This window comes from Argopecten irradians, chromosome 15, assembly GCF_041381155.1.
Source record: "Argopecten irradians isolate NY chromosome 15, Ai_NY, whole genome shotgun sequence".
Taxonomy (NCBI): Eukaryota; Metazoa; Mollusca; class Bivalvia; order Pectinida; family Pectinidae; genus Argopecten; species Argopecten irradians.
Genome location: NC_091148.1, coordinates 8,758,261 through 8,774,913, shown reverse-complemented (window position 1 = coordinate 8,774,913; position 16,653 = coordinate 8,758,261). Strand labels below are relative to the sequence as shown.

General features: G+C 33.9%; 1 protein-coding gene across 6 annotated transcripts in view; it reads left to right on the top strand.

Annotated features, from left to right (window-relative positions):
* LOC138309427 (uncharacterized) overlaps positions 1–15,076 on the top strand; it is a 44,584-nt gene extending 29,508 nt beyond the window's left edge. For all 6 annotated transcript variants that reach the window (XM_069250611.1, XM_069250616.1, XM_069250614.1 and 3 more), the window contains 4 exons: positions 679–899; positions 2,123–2,264; positions 3,062–3,180; positions 3,847–15,076. In XM_069250611.1, coding sequence (XP_069106712.1) covers positions 679–899; positions 2,123–2,264; positions 3,062–3,180; positions 3,847–3,945 — 581 coding nt within the window. In that variant the 3' untranslated portion in view covers positions 3,946–15,076. The remainder of the gene's footprint in view (positions 1–678; positions 900–2,122; positions 2,265–3,061; positions 3,181–3,846) is intronic.
* The last annotated feature ends 1,577 nt before the right edge of the window (positions 15,077–16,653 follow it).

The following is a 16,653-nucleotide window of genomic DNA, read 5'->3' as shown; positions in this document are numbered from 1 at the left end:
GAGGCTTTGGTATACATGTATTCTTGTTTTGTCTATGATTCTTGTAATAGTTAAAGCTTGCCATTTATAGAGAATATGTACTATCTCACATGACTTGAAGTTGAAATTTGACCTGTAACCTTGACCTTCTATTAAAGTCATGATGTATGACCAGGTCACCTCTAACCTTGAACTATTATCAAGGTCATGGTGTACGAGCTCTAAACTTGACCTTCTATCAAGATCGTTATGATTGATATCTGACTTTGACCTTCTATTAAGTTCATAATGTATGACCTCCTACCTTGATCTATTATCAAGGTCATGATTTATGACCTCTAACCTTGACCTTCTATTGTGGTCGTGATGTATGACCTCTAACCTTGACCTTCTATCAAGGTCGTGATGATTGACCTCTGACTTTGACCTTCTATCAAGTTCATGATGTATGACCTCTAGCCTGGTACTTCTATCAAGGTCATGATGTATGACCTCTTACTCTGACCTTCTGTCAAGGTCATGATGTATGACCTCTAGCCTTTAACTACGGTCAAGATCATGATATATGACCTCTAACATTGACCTTCTATCAAGGTCATGATGATTGGCCTCTAACCTTGACCTATTATCGTGGTCACAATCCTCTTGCTCCTACTGTCATTGTCATTTGTAAACATTAAATTTCTTTATTTGTGACAGCTGGAAATATCCTACTTCAGAAAGAATCTGAAACATTCATCAAAGTTCGAATCGTGGATTTTGGATTAGCATCCAAAGTGGATGAAAAAGGTGGGCTGGACGGTATCCGGTCGGATATAGTAGAGGCCGTCCGCAAGTTTACAGCATTGTATGCCAATCAGGAATTCAACAGCGCTGGAGATCTGCAATCAGGCGACACATGGAAAAATGAACTCAGCTATGTAAAGTCTTATAAATCTTATTACAGTATATATATTAAAGATGCTCCATCGCCGACAAATAGTATTTTTTCACTATCAAAAACAGGAGCAGACGATTTAGTATTTTTCTTCAGTTACAAAAATTACTTACTTTACACCATTACCACTATTTAAAAGTTTGAGCTTCTAATTCTACGTCAAGTTAAAAATATGAAAAATAATTAATTGCATCCCGAAAAAATTCTGACGTACTATATCCTATATGGAATGAAGTACTGATTGCGCATGCACCAAAGGCAATATGAAAATATATATATTATTTTTGTGTTAATTAGACATACATACACACGATTGAACATCAATTATTGTTCAAATAATGAATATCATTCATGCTCTGTTGGCGGTGGAGCATCTTTAAATAACGGTAAATGTGTATATATTTCCCAGTATTTAATTTCATGATTTGAATGCGTAAACATTTTGTGATGCTATTGTTTTTGTGGTAAATACACTTGTTACCTTGTTCGATCATATAGTTTAGTATAGAATTTTTTACGTGTCAGAAAATTCTTTTTTTTTATGTAATTCGCATTAATACCTGACTCTTGAGTAAATTTCCATGTTTACTCAGTAAAGGGAGGTTAACTTTTGTGATATTTTCGATGTTTTGTCATCATTATTGTTGATAGTGATAAAGGTTAAATATTACCGGATAGCCGGTTATTTTGGCAGACAAAATATTTCGCGATTTGATCTAAAAACAAGAAGATCATATGTTAGTTATTTTAAATTTTCGCAATATGGATTAAAGGGTAGACATCATTTAACCATTTTTCAATATTTGGCGAATCAAATATTCCTGATCATAGCAATGTGCTGAGATGTCGTGAAAATATCCTATAATAAGCTTGATAACGCAATATTTTTGGGTCACTGTCATCAAATCACCTTTCATCTGTAAATGTACTTCTATATTATCAGAGAATCTGAAGGCCAAAAAATAGCAATCTTGGATTTTTTATTTTCAACTCATTCACCCCTGAAGACACACTTAGGCTCTTCTACATCAAAGACTAGACCAGTCCATTATAGAAATTTCAGGGGTGAATGAGTTAAGTTTCTCATTGCTATTTCTGAGAATGTACCAAGATGAATTACCTTACAACTCATTTATTGAATATTTTCCATAATCCCTGGTGTCATAATTTACAATTTTGTCCACGATCATAAATTCTTTTTTATAGGCTACAGATATACTTCAGACATCACTGAGTCGAGAAGAGCGAACCGAACTCTTTAGCCTTGTGGATAGCTCTTTGGCAATAGTTGCCGCATACCAAACACAGGATGTTATGAAAAAATTAGAAGAAAAAATGACCAAAATAGGTAAATTAGCTAATGATACAAACACATCTTAATGTTTATATATCAATTCACTCAGACTAGTCTGTTCCGTCTTTGCACATTACAGACTTACCTCCCTTGCGGGTAGGTATCCATTGTGAAGCCATTATTTTGTGAGCTGTAGTTCCATCGTTTTTGCTGAAAAGTTTAACCTTACACCTGCAAACACATGACGTCGCAATCAATACCTATATGCCCACAGGGCAGATAACTCTGTAATATAGAAATACAAAATAAGGAATGCTAAAGAGATATACAGCAGGATTGACCGTACTATGACGTAAAAAAGGAGGAGAGTTTCTCTCTGTGTTCATCACTATATATTTAAAGTATAAATTAACAACGCTTAAGAGTTACCTTTTCTTTGTTTTCATACTAAATCTGACTTTCTGATTAACAGAATCTTTTTCGCGATTAAGAAAAAATCTGAGAATGGCGCAAGAGCATGATGTTGTTGCAACATCACTATACAGAAATATTAATGATCTTGCGTAGTGATTTGGAAAAATAATCCATTGAAAAATCAATAGAATCAGACACTTAACCACATTTTATCAAGAGGTCTGAAAAATAAATGTATAAGCATAAATAAAAAATAAATATAATTAAAAGCTGCCAATTAAAATAACAATGTTGAGTAAAAAATAAATCTCTTCAACCAATTTAAGTTAACTTGTTCCACCCTGGAGACAAATTTAGATTCTTCCACATTAAGGACTGGAACAGTCCATTGTGAAATTTCAGGGGTGAAGAATTTAATACTGGTAGTTTATTTTCAGACCTGGATGAAGTAATGAAGAAAGTTGTTCCCATATTGTTCCCTCCCTGTGATGAACTCTTCCAGCCCGTTCACACGCACAGCAAAGGACATAGTTCTATTGATGCTATGGGAGGAAGTGTAAGTTAACAACAGTGGACCCATGATAATCTGGACATTGGCTGTCCGGAAAACTCACAAATCTCAACGGAAATATCAGAGAACCGATTTGATTATTGATAATTTAAAAATATATAAAATCGAGCAGCCCAGAATAGATAAGCAATCTAGACAATTTGGGCTTGGGACACAAGATTTTGGATTATTATAAGAGTCCATTGTACTGTTGTGTATTTCACAAAAAAAAACAATATTAATTAAACTAAACGATATTATACGCCATGTTTTCTGTAAACCAAATTGAAGTTTTGCGTACAATTTATTTTTGCGAGTGTCTTGATCAAGGTAAATTTGCGAAAGAGATTCGATTTATTTTTGCGAATTTCGTGATCAAGATAAATTTGCAAAAGTTTATCACCACGAATTAATGTCTTCCACCATTTTTCCACATTTATTTTCAAAGGTTTTTTCCTTCAATTTTAGATCTGTGAAACTTAATCTATGTGCTAAACAGAAATCACGAAAAAAATAGTCGTGACAAAAAAAGTTGGTTTTAACAGTATTCAACCTCAATTACTATTTCTACAAAATTTGAATTCTCAACTTTCAATAAAAAAAAAATGGAGAATCGGTGTAAGATTAATGAAGAGGTTTTTTTTCAAATCTTTCTCAAATTTTGATTTTCAGAAAGACGTGGTAGACGCCAGCTCAGCAGCTACAATAGAGAACAATGACATACTGAGAAAGCTTCGTCTTGAGATGGCAATCGGGTCTGACCTTGACTGATAACAAAAGCAGGATAATCATACATCTACACAAAAGCATAATTCCATGTTCAGATTGATAAAGGCATCCATTTCACATACCGAGATACGTTGGTGTATGTACAGTCAGTGGCCATATATAATACAGTACACAAGCGAGAATTTTGCTATTTATTATTAGTAATTTTAGCATATTTTTAATTGTTATATCTGAAATCATTTTGCATCGTAAGAAGATATTATATACTGATTAAGAACTGGTTTTGCATTTTATATAGATTATCAAAAATATTGTCAGTGCCATATTTATCGAGAAATTGACTTTAATCATATACATGCAATTTTTATGACGCCAAAGAAATGACGGCATCATCAAACGTTGTTGGGATATAATAGCTCATTACGGAAGAACATTTTCATTAATTAAAAATAAGCGCTGGGCTTTTATGTGTCCACTTTGAAGTTTTTGCGTTTGCAATTCATTTCTGGAGAGGAGTTTTAAAAAATGTCATTTACTATTATATAGTTACTGAAAATATTGCTTTCGTACTGTATTATGTCCTCTGACTGTATGTAACTACATGTATTCCTATGACATTTAAGATATTTTGTATTTCCATCAATTATTTTCCTATTCATGGTATATTGAACCTTTAAAGATGCTCCACCGATGACAAATAGTATTTTTTTCTCAATAAAAAACGAGAGCAGACAAATTAGTATTTTCTTCAGTTACAAAAGTTACTTCCTTTGCACCATTAGGTCCTGAAAAAAATCTGTGGCACTTATATGTCCTAAATGAAATGAAGTACTGATTATGCATGCACCAAAGGAAAAATAAATTATTTTATAATATGTTTAATGTGTTAATTAGACATATATATACATGATCAAACACCAATTATTGTTCAAATGATGAGTATTATTTGTGCTCTGTCGGTGATGGAGCATCTTTAAATTGATAAAATTATTTTTATCAAGTGAATGAATTAATTATATATAGCATATTGAACTTAAAAGTTTATTACAGATATTTTGTATTTCCATCAACGAACTTCCAATTTATGGCATATTAAACTTTAATAAAATTTAAGATATTTTGTATTTTCATCAAGTTGAACGGATTTCCTTCATATGTAAAATCACTGTCAGTTTAATTGCTTTGTCTACATTCATATGTATACATATTATTATAGATATTTTCATTCATCGATACAACAATTTACCTATTGACTATTCTTACCGGTAGTTTACAAGTTTTTCATAGTTTATCAGTACCTATATGATAAGTACCGTATGTTAATTGAGATATATCCATTGAAAAAGTCTAATTCTAATCAGTATATTGTTTTGCTATATTGAAAATATATTGCTCAAGAAACAGTGAGTTTATTATAAAAACGAAATCTGTGTGTAAATTAATCAAAGAAGACTTGATTTTAGAACAGCTAAAAGTTTTAACATACAGTTTAAACATTAAGACTATGATGAGTAGTGAACTGACATTGGTATAGTCCGATTGTATCATCACTGTTATAATTGTTATAGACATATATTAATGCATATGATATCATCACATGGCTCACCTGCTAGACAGCTAGTGGAAGATTTTACGATTTCTGACAATCAATTTTGTGTGCAATCTTTTTGACTTAATTTTATTCGCCCATATCATGACTTTATTTTGCCATAATGAAAAAATCATAATTGTAAAATGCAAGTATATACTCAGTTATTGGGGTATCAAGTACATGTAAATATATCACTTTCTCGTATTTATACTTAGCTATTGGATGTTTTCAGACCTATTATTATAACTCAATCTCACATTGTGTAAAACATATAACCAAAGTACATAAATATATACATCCATCTCATTTCAGTGTAAAACAAAATTATTGCAAAACTCAAAGCCTATTTGAGCCATCCATCTCATGCTTCATATTTAGCAGAAAATGATGTTACAATAGAACCGTTTATTTTCGCAGTCAAAATTTTCAAGATTTGAATTAAAAACGATGAAAATAAATTTGAGCAGTTTTACATTTTCGCGATCTAGCTTCAAGGATACATATGACTCAACCATTTCTCAATATTTAGTGGAGCAAATTTTCGCGATCATAGCAACGATCGGCGAAATCGAGAAAATATCATCCCCGCTAGTACACTAGTGCCTTAACCTACATGTGTTACAAAATCTGTATCAATAGCCAAAGATTGAATAGATACATAATATATATTTTATATTGTTGTATACAAATTAAGTGTTAAAGCATTAAATAATAATTTAATTTTAAAATCTTTTGTTTCAATCTAAACTAAGAGTAGAGTATACATTTGAATATGAAATATATGTAGTTTGATATGCTCTGATTACTTTTAAGGTGCTCATCAATGTCAAAAATTTGTTTTCTATTTGTATTCCGTATTTGCATATTGCAGAGCTATCTGCCCTCTTTAGGTATTGATTGTAACCTCATTTGGTTTTGAGTGTAATGTCATACTTTTTAGAAAGAACGATGTATGTTTCATTCACAAAATAATGATGTCACAAGCAATACATATCCGCAAGGGAGGTAACTCTGTTATATGCAAAGACCTATCCACTGATAGAATAAAATATAATATATATTTTTACATTGTTAGGTACAAATTAAGTCAGCTATAGTGTTAAAGCATTAAATGATATATTGTTTTATCAGGTTTAAAGAGAACATATAGCCAAATCAATATGAAATGGTTTGATATGATCCAAATACTTTCTACTTTCTTGATATTGCTCATCAGTGTCAATTTTTTCTTTCTGCATAATTAATACTTTGATCATGTGACTGCATGTAAACAAATAATTGATGTGAATAGTTTTGTATATGGAAATTTTCAAAATCGTTTTATTCTATCTTTGCTGATTACAGAGTTAGCTCCCTTGCAGGTAAGTATCCATTGTGACGTCTTTATTTTGTGAGCGCAATTTACATTGTCAGAAAAATATGACTTTATGTAATGCTCACAAAAACATGACGTCACATTAAATATAAACTCAAAAGGGCAGATAACTTTGTAATATGTATTTTTGAAGAACAAATTATTATATTTCTGTATGTGTATGCTTCAATTAATTAATAATTTATAATTAATAATTAATAAGTTATAATTATATAGTTACAATTATACGAAGAAGCATTACTTTGAGAAGTACATCATGTTATAAATCTTCTAATTGTAAAATGTTGTAAGTTAAATGATTATTGTTGTTCTAATTGACAAATCTTATGTATTTGAATTGCTTTCTGAACATGTCTAATGGTTCTTACCATTTTTAGGTCACCTGAGACGAAGTCTCAAGTGACCTATTCTAATCGCCTTTTGTCCGCCGTCGTCCGTCGTCCGTCGTATGTCCGTAAACAATTTACATTTTCGACTTCTTCTCCAAAACCGCTGAAGCAATTTCAATGAAATTTTGCACAAACCTTCTAAGGCCAATCAAAATTGTGAATTATATGGTCCCCACCCCCCACCCCCCCCAGGGAGCTATGGGAGGGGTTAAAAGGGGTAAAATTGACTAAAATTTCAAAAATCTTCTTCTCCACTCACAGATGTGATGGAATTAAATACTCTTCATAGATAGAAAGGTCCTAAGGTCCTTTACAAATATTGTGAATTATATAAACCTGGGGTCTCAGGTTTCCCCCTGGGGAGGGGGTTAAGTTTACTATAGTTTATATAAGGAAAACACATTTTTGAGTATTATTTGATCATTTGTAATAGGAAATGAGTCAAATATTGTCAGAATTATCAGTATGAGATGGCCATTGAATCCTATTAACCAATTTTCCATGACTGACCCCCAGGGGCCTTAGGGGATGGCAATTGAATCCTATTAACCAATTTTCCATGACTGACCCCCAGGGGCCTTAGGGGCGTGGTCAAAAGGGGTCAAATAGGCTATAACTTCAAAAATCTTCTTCTGAAATTCTGGAAATGATAGAATCACATACTCTTCATAGATGGAAAGGTCTTGAGGTGTTTTATGGAAATTGTGAATTATATGACCCTGGGGTCTCACGTTTCCCCCTGGGGAGGGGGTCAAGTTTACAATAGTTTATATAGGGAAAACACATTTATGAGCATTTTTTGCTCAATTTTCATAGGAAATGAGTCAAACTTGTTTAGAATTATTAGCCTGAGATAACATTTTAATATTATATCTATATTTGTCCTGGTCAACCCCCTCGGGGCAGAGGGGCGGGGCCAAAAGGGGCAAATAGGCTTAAACTTTTAAAATCTTCTTCTTAAATACTGGAAATGGTAGAATCAAATACTCTTCATAGATAGACACTGGTCTTAAGGTGTTTTATGAAAATTGTGAATTATATGACCCTTGGGTCTCAGGTTTCCCCCTGGGGAGGGGGTTAAGTTTACTGTAGTTTATATAGGGAAAACACATTTTTGAGCAATATTTAGTCATTATAATAGGAAATTAGTCAATTGTAGTCAGAATTATCCCTATGTGATGGCCATTGAATCTTATTACCAAATTTTCCATGACTGATCCCCAGGGGCCTTAGGGGCGGGGTCAAAACAGGTCAAATAGGCTAAAACTTCAAAAATCTTCTTCTGAAATTCTGGAACTGGTAGAATCAAATACTCTGCATAGATGGAAAGGTCTTAAAGTCCTTTACAAAAATTGTGAATAATATTACCCTGGGGTCTCATGTTTCCCTTCTGGGGAGGGGGTCAAGTTTACTTTATTTATATAGGAAAAACACATTTATGAACATTATTTGCCTATTTTTCATAGGAAATTAGTCAGACTGGGTTAGAATTATTAGTCTGAAATAGCATTTTAACATCATATCCATATTGGTCATGGCCGACCCCCAGGGGCCAGAGGGGCGGAGCCAAAAGGGGTCACAATGGTAATTTAAAAAATCTTCATTTTGAATTCACAGATTTGATGGAACCATATACTCTTGATAGATTGGAAGGTCTTAAGGCCCTTTACAAAAATTTGTGAATTTCATGGCCTTGGGATCTCAGATTTTCCCTTGGGGAGGGGGTCAAATTTACTATAGTTTATATAGGAAAAACACATTTAGGAACATTATTTGCTTAGTTTTCATAGGAAATTAGTCAATCTGGGTTAGAATTATTAGCCTGAGATAGCATTTTAACATCATATCCAAATTGGTCCTGGCCGACCCCCAGGGGCCAGAGGGGTGGGGCCAAAAGGGGTCAAAATGGATAACATTTCAAAAATCTTACTTCTGAATTCACAGATTTGATGTAACCAAATAATCTTCATAGATTAAAAAGTCAAATTTATAAAATCACTGACTGACTTCAAGGGCCTGATGGATAAATATAATAGTGTTTATATGCATGTCTTTGTTTCATTCTGTATCTGATATCAGGTGACCGTTAAGGCCCATGGGCCTCTTGTTTTTAATTTCTTTTTTTTTAATATAGTGCTATCCATGTCAAATAAAAGTTGTATTGTAATTGAATTGGTGCTGGTCAATTATAGAATCTATTTTATATTTTTAATTACTCATTTCTTGATTTTTACACCAATGCATTATGCACACAGGGACCTGGCCCGAATTTCTAACCAACAGTAATTATATTGCTATAATACATATATATATAAATACTGTTGATCATAAATTCGTGCCAGGTCCCTGTGATTATCCATTATCTGCCAACAGACAAGGGTAATGACAGCTATAACTGTCTCCATAGAGGTATTATAGTGGACCCTCGATAATCCGAACACTTCAGATCCCTGCCTATCTGCCGTCTGGATTACCAATTTTCCAAACTGCCAAATTAGTCCAGGTGCCAAATGGTGATTTTCCACCTAACCTAAAAAAATAGTTCGCATAAAATGTTTTTGCACAGAAATGTTCTTTAACATGTCCTACATCAGAAACTGGATGATGCCACCGTGGCATCATTGGGGAATTTGAAATATTCAAGATGGCGGACAAGATGGTTGACAAACTGCAACACTGATATATTTTCATCCTAACTTGAAATTCTTGCTATAAAATCATCAATTCTTTATGCAATTCGATAATTTTTTTGTGTAAATATTCATCACATCGTCATTGAACATAATTCTTAATATAATAAAGTTACCTCTTATAATTAATGTTTAATTAATAAGTTAATTAATATAATTTTCAAATCGGTTACTGAATGAAAAAATTGCTCCGTTTTATTAGTTATTACATGTCGATTGGTATTTTGTAATTTTCATTAAGACAATATTTTAGATTTCGTTGGTTTTGGTGATTATGCTGTTTTAATTATACCTTTTTTGCCCATTGTATGATTATAGAAGGCGACCTTTGGGGTTTGATATTTTCTTTTCTTCCTAACGTCTTCCTTGACACACCTCACTTTTGGCCGCCTGAGTTGACCGTTTAGAAAGGCTTTGCGAACTGTTACTTGCATAAGACACGCCACTTTACTGTCAACGTACTTATTTGATTGACTTGCGCTACAATAAATACTTTTTTTACAGAATACAAATGTACATTGCGCTTAGCATTCAACAGAAAGAGAGTGAGATGACCATAGCCGATGTCAGAATATATGACCGACTGGGATGTACTCCCCAGTGGATTTGGCAACATGTTTCAGTGGGAAAGCACTAAAGGTTTCCACCATTACAAAAAACACTCTTGATCATATCACAGCCACCCGAACCAAAGGTATCCCACAAAGCAACATATGTAGGGTAGACCGTTCTTAAAATGACAATTTCTTTGAATAGGAATACGTAATCAGCCAACCAACACTTTTAGTATTTACAGATTTCATTCTACCCAAAATGGAATTACCCATTCAGCAGTCATTTTGAAATATAGTTATAAGCTTCATGTAATTTTATTTACATCACTAATTTTATTGTAATTAATGGTAAGATGACATGTCCAGTCGTACCTAGTTTAATTGTCCTGCAGGTCGGGCGTTAGAATTGTAACTACTGCACCTATTTCGTGGTCGTAAAAGGCGACTAAATTTAGGATTTTATCTTTTCTCTTCTTCCTAACTGACGTCTGACTCCTAAAATCTCCCTTGACACAACCTAACTTATGGCTTTCGGCTGAGCACTCCCTGTGAGAAAGGTTCTGGGTTTTCCTTGTCCTTGGCTGAGACACAAAAGTCTATAAAAGTGATAGTTTCTGCTTCTGCTTAGTGCTCAGCATAACGGAGTGGAACGACTTGTCAATATAGTGTGACTGGGTGGGTTGTTTTTATTGGTATCTTCGGCGGCATGATTCAGTGATATTATAAAAAGGACAAGAGTTACACTATACAAGAAGACATAACACGAATATACCACACATCCGAGCTTCATAACGCAACAAAATGCATACATGGAATGCCGTCTTAGCACGACCCTACCTGTTAATAGGGCGTTATGTCAATATATAAAAACCATAAACAAACTAACTAATTTATTATGCAATACATCCTTATCAACATAAACTGAAATTACTGAAATTGAATTCATTGATATAAACAAGAATAGCTCCCTTTTTATTTAAACAATGTTTTATATGTTTCAATATGTAATAAGAAACAGTTCAGAAACAGACAAAAGGTCTACCAAGATATATATTGATAGAGAAATTAAGCTGAATCGTTTACTGGACAAACTTTGATTGTTGATTGATTAGGCTTTTATAAAGTACTAATTCATTATACGATGTGTTGTGTGGGCTCCGAATATCTTGGGAGACTGCGGTATATGATTAGTGTTGTGTCTACTTTTGCCCCTCTATAGCACTACTGAAGCATGCCATCAAAGTAACCAAATATCACAATCCACCCGGTCACATTAAATAGGGCAACGGGCAAACAGTAGTTCCCATTCCCTTTCTGCTGGCCAGACACTGCCATTTTTAAGACTAATGGGAGGCTCGGCCAGGAGACGTAATCCCCAAATGGGCGAGAGTTCAACTATGACAAAAGTTAGGCAGAGATGTTAGGAAGAAAAAGAAAAGATATCAAAATATAGTCGCCTTTAACGATAATGAAGGGGCAGTAGGCACAATTATTATGCCCTACATACAGAGAAACTGGACAAAGCGAGGTAATTTATAGAATGGATACCTTTGTTTCTTAACCAGCTTGTATATAATTGAGATGCACATAGTTGTTATGAGGCGATGTTGTTGATAAAACATTGAACTTTCAGAATGTCCATAAAACATCTGATTCAGTGCTTTGACGAAACCATTTATTAACCCATTTTAATGTACAATATTTCATTCAACGATATCAGTTGAAATACCATAGGATATAGTAACTGTGAAAGGGGAATGTTTACTGATGATACTTTAATTTCCAAAAAAAGTAACCAGATAAAAAGGTTATACTTATTATATTTTAATTTTGATATTTTTCGAAGACCGTATTGAATTTGATGTTCTTCCACATTTATCTTAATGAAACTATAAACAGATATTGGTTTATAATATTTATATTTTGTTTTTACGTAATTTATTTGTGATATTACATAGCTTGAATGTTAAGTTTCAACCTCAGAAAACAAATTTTAGTTGATTTGATATGGGAGTCCAAAATGACAACATAATGAACACGAAAAATCTTTCTGTAGAATGTTTGACTGCATTACTCAAAGATATTTTTAAAATCTTTGTAAAAATTGTTTGATTTAATAAATGGAGTTGAACCTCTTTTTGATAAAAGGAGTGAAAGGACTGGTTTGTCCGTTGTTAGCATAATGTGACGGGGTGGGGACTTTTTGGTAGCCCATGCAATTTGATTACATTTACCATATTTAGGAGGGGTATATAGTTTAACGCCCTATTAACAGCCGGGATCACGAAGAGGGGAAAACAAATATTTATCAATATTAGGTCAATACATAAGTCCTCATATTATTGCATGTAAATGGATGTGGTATCATTTTATTCTTAATCAACATTATTCTAAAAACTGTTTATTTGATAACCCATGCACGGTTGTTTAGGGTTGGGTTATAAGACAAGGTAGATGTGCTTATTTCTGTTATTCGGGTTTATTAAAAAGTTTTGTCACAACCAAAACTGTATAAACTAGTGTTTTAAACAAAGGTTTTGGTTTTATAAAATGTCGGTAAAATGATTATATCAGATTTTCTTTTTTTCTGAAAGTATAGTAAATTCATAAACGCATTTGAATTGGCCTTTAAATCATATTATAGCGAGTTGCATAAGTATATTAAGTGACTATTAAGTCACTTGTCAGTTTTTAAATAACAATTTGCAACAGTAATAAAGCCTATTGTTTGAAAGTATTTGATATTGCTTAAATATAAACATGTGTCATATGACAATAGATATATTCCCTTTTAGCATTGAAATTGATATTTGTATTTCTAGCTGTCTGCGAAAGAAGAACTTAACTAATTATTTAAAAATATAATACCTTATAGTGATTTTATACAGCAAAGAATATTAATATGATGCGTGTATGCTTCCTACATATGCGTGTATGCTAACATTTGTATATTTATATACTGTTCGTAAATTTTGGTTGCTGTATTCCCGGTCGCCGCACCTGATGTTTTTTGGCCTGCACATGTAGGTATGGCGTTATAATTGTACCGTCTGCCCTCTATTGCATGATATCTTAAAATACGACTAAATTTAGGATATTTCCTTTTCTCATCTTCCTAACTGTTTTTCTTCTTCCTTACGTTTCTCTTGATATCACGTCACTTTGCGCAGTTGAGCGCTCGCCCTAGCGGGGAAGGAGTTCTGACTACTATTCTATGGCCGAAGATAGAATAGAAAAGATACATATCCTAAATTTAGTCGCCTTTTACGATCATGCACTAGGTATACTTTTGATGTTCTACCTGTAGGACATTTGTTAACAGTTTGTTCGAAGTAGTAAATATTTTCTCTCGAATGATCGTCCAAAAATATGATATTCTGTTAAACGTTGCGCTATACAAGTAATAAATGTTTATTTTTCGACAAAATAATGACGTAAAATTAATTATTCTGAAAATTAGTTTTATCGATTTCATTTTCTTTCAAAGAATAGGTATCTATCTTGCAAAATTAAGAACGAAAACGTTTATTTTTCAATTACGTTACAGTTAATCTGTAATTTATTTGAATATTACCGTTTTGGAGAACGTTTATGGCGGCCATCTTGAATATTTTCAATTCCCCAAAGATGCCGAGGTGGCATCATTCGGATTCTGATTAAGCACATCCTACTGCAACATAATCAGCAAAAACATTTTATGCGAACTATATTTTTTGGGTTTTCTGGTTGGCACCTGGACTAAATTTTGTGGCAATATATGTAAAGTTATGGTAATCCATTCCCTTACATTTCCGTCTGGACTGAGAGTTTTCCGGAATACCACCTTCTGGATTTTTGGGTAGGTTATACTGTTATTTGTAATCAGGTATCCTGTTAGTATATACCGTAATTTATACCATTCTTCATTTTCAGTTTATACATTTCATATTTGACATATTTGGCAATTCAAGCAGCCATTTTATCTGTTGTCACTGGTTGGTCCTGTCTGTCTGGCACATGCAGATTTGTTAAAGCTATCGAAATAGGATCATACATGTATTACAGAGTTATCTGCCCTTGCAGTTAGGTATTGATAGTGACGTCATGTATTTACAAGCATAATGGTCATATTTCCCAGAGAAAACAGTGTGATTTTCACAAAATAATGACGTCACAATGGATACCTACTCCCAAGGGAGGAAACTCTGTAATATGCACAGACGAAATAATGTTGGTAGGTTCTTCTTGGTCTAGGATTCTGTATAGAAACCAACATGGGTGAGAATTGGTCATACTGTAGATTCTTGGGTACAGAACACTTTCTAAGCTAGTAATGTATTCTAGGGAATGATTGCTTTGGAATAATAGTATCCTTTGTTTTAAAATAAGGTGTTTTTTCATGATGTTATAGCTCATATTGTTATAAAATTGTGTATGATTTTGTATGTTTTTCCCCCTAATATTTTGCAAATTGCTAATAAATGCTTAACACAGTCTAATTAAAATTAGATCTTCTATGTGTCGCTCCCCATAGACCGTCTGCTCGTAGAAAATCCAATTTTAATTAAATTGATGCTTAAAAATGTCTTGTAACATATGTTGTTTTGTTATTTTATTCAAATAAATATGTATTGTGTATCATTTTTAGGTCATCTGACCGAAGGTCAGGATGACCTATTGTCATCGTGTTTCGTCCGTCGTCGTGCGTAAACTATTTATACAAAAGCCTACTCCTCCTAAACCCTTGAGTGAATTACATCCATATTTGGTGTGAAACATCCTTGGGGAAGGACAATCATATTTTATATAAATGAGATAAGTCCGACCCCTAGGGGCAGAGGGGCGGGGCCCCAAAAGGGCAAATTTTCTTAATTTAAGCTTTTAAATTCTACTCCTCCTTCATCCTTGGATGGATTTCATCCATATTTAGTGTGAAACATCATTGGGGACCGACAATCATATTTTATATAAATGAGCCTGGTCCGACCCCTAGGGGCTGAGGGGTGGGGCCCCAAAAGGGCAAATTTTCTTAATTTTAGCTTTAAAATCCTACTCCTCCTTCATCCTTGGATGGATTTTATCTATATTTGGTGTGAAACATCATTGGGGAAGGACAATCATATTTTATATAAATGAGCTTGGTCCGACTCCTAGGGGCTGAGGGGTGGGGCCCCAAAAGGGCAAATTTTCTTAATTTTAGCTTTAAAATCCTACTCCTTCCTCATCCTTGGATGAATTTCATCCATATTTGGTTTGAAACATCATTGGGGAAGGACAATCATATTTTATATAAATCAGTCTGGTCTGACCCCTAGGGGCTGAGGGGTGGGGCCCCAAAAGGGCAAATTTTCTTAATTTTAGCTGGCCCACTTCCTGTTTTCAGGTTTCGGTCTCCGATCTCAATGATTTTATAGGGGTTTAATTGATGCCGAACAACATACAACATTTTCGTAAAGATTTTTAGGTCATCTGACCGAAGGTCAGGATGACCTATTGTCATCGTGTTTCGTCCGTCGTCGTGCGCCGTCCGCCGTGCGTCGTGCGTAAGACTATTTATACAAAAGCCTACTCCTCCTTAACCCTTGAGCGGATTACATCCATATTTGGTTTGAAACATCATTGGGGAAGGACAATCATATTTTATATAAATGAGCCTGGTTCGATCCCTTGGGGCTGAGGGGTGGGGCCCCAAAAGGGCAAATTTTCTTAATTTTAGCTTTAAAATCCTACTCCTCCTTCATCCTTGGATGGATTTCATCCATATTTGGTGTGAAACATCATTGGGGATGGACAATCATATTTTATATAAATGAGCCTGGTCCGACCCCTAGGGGCTGAGGGGTGGGGCCCCAAAAGGGCAAATTTTCTTAATTTAAGCTTTAAAATTCTACTCCTCTTTCATCCTTGGATGGATTTCATCCATATTTGGTGTGAAATATCATTGGGGAAGGACATTCATATTTTATATAAATGAGCCTGGTCCGACCCCTAGGGGCTGAGGGATGGGGCCCAAAAAAGGGCAAATTTTCTTAATTTTAGCTTTAAAATCCTACTCCTTCTTCATCCTTGAATGGATTTCATCTATATTTGGTGTAAAACATCGTTGGGGAAGGACAATCATATTTTATATAAATGAGATACGTCCGACCCCTAGGGGCAGAGGGGCGGGGCC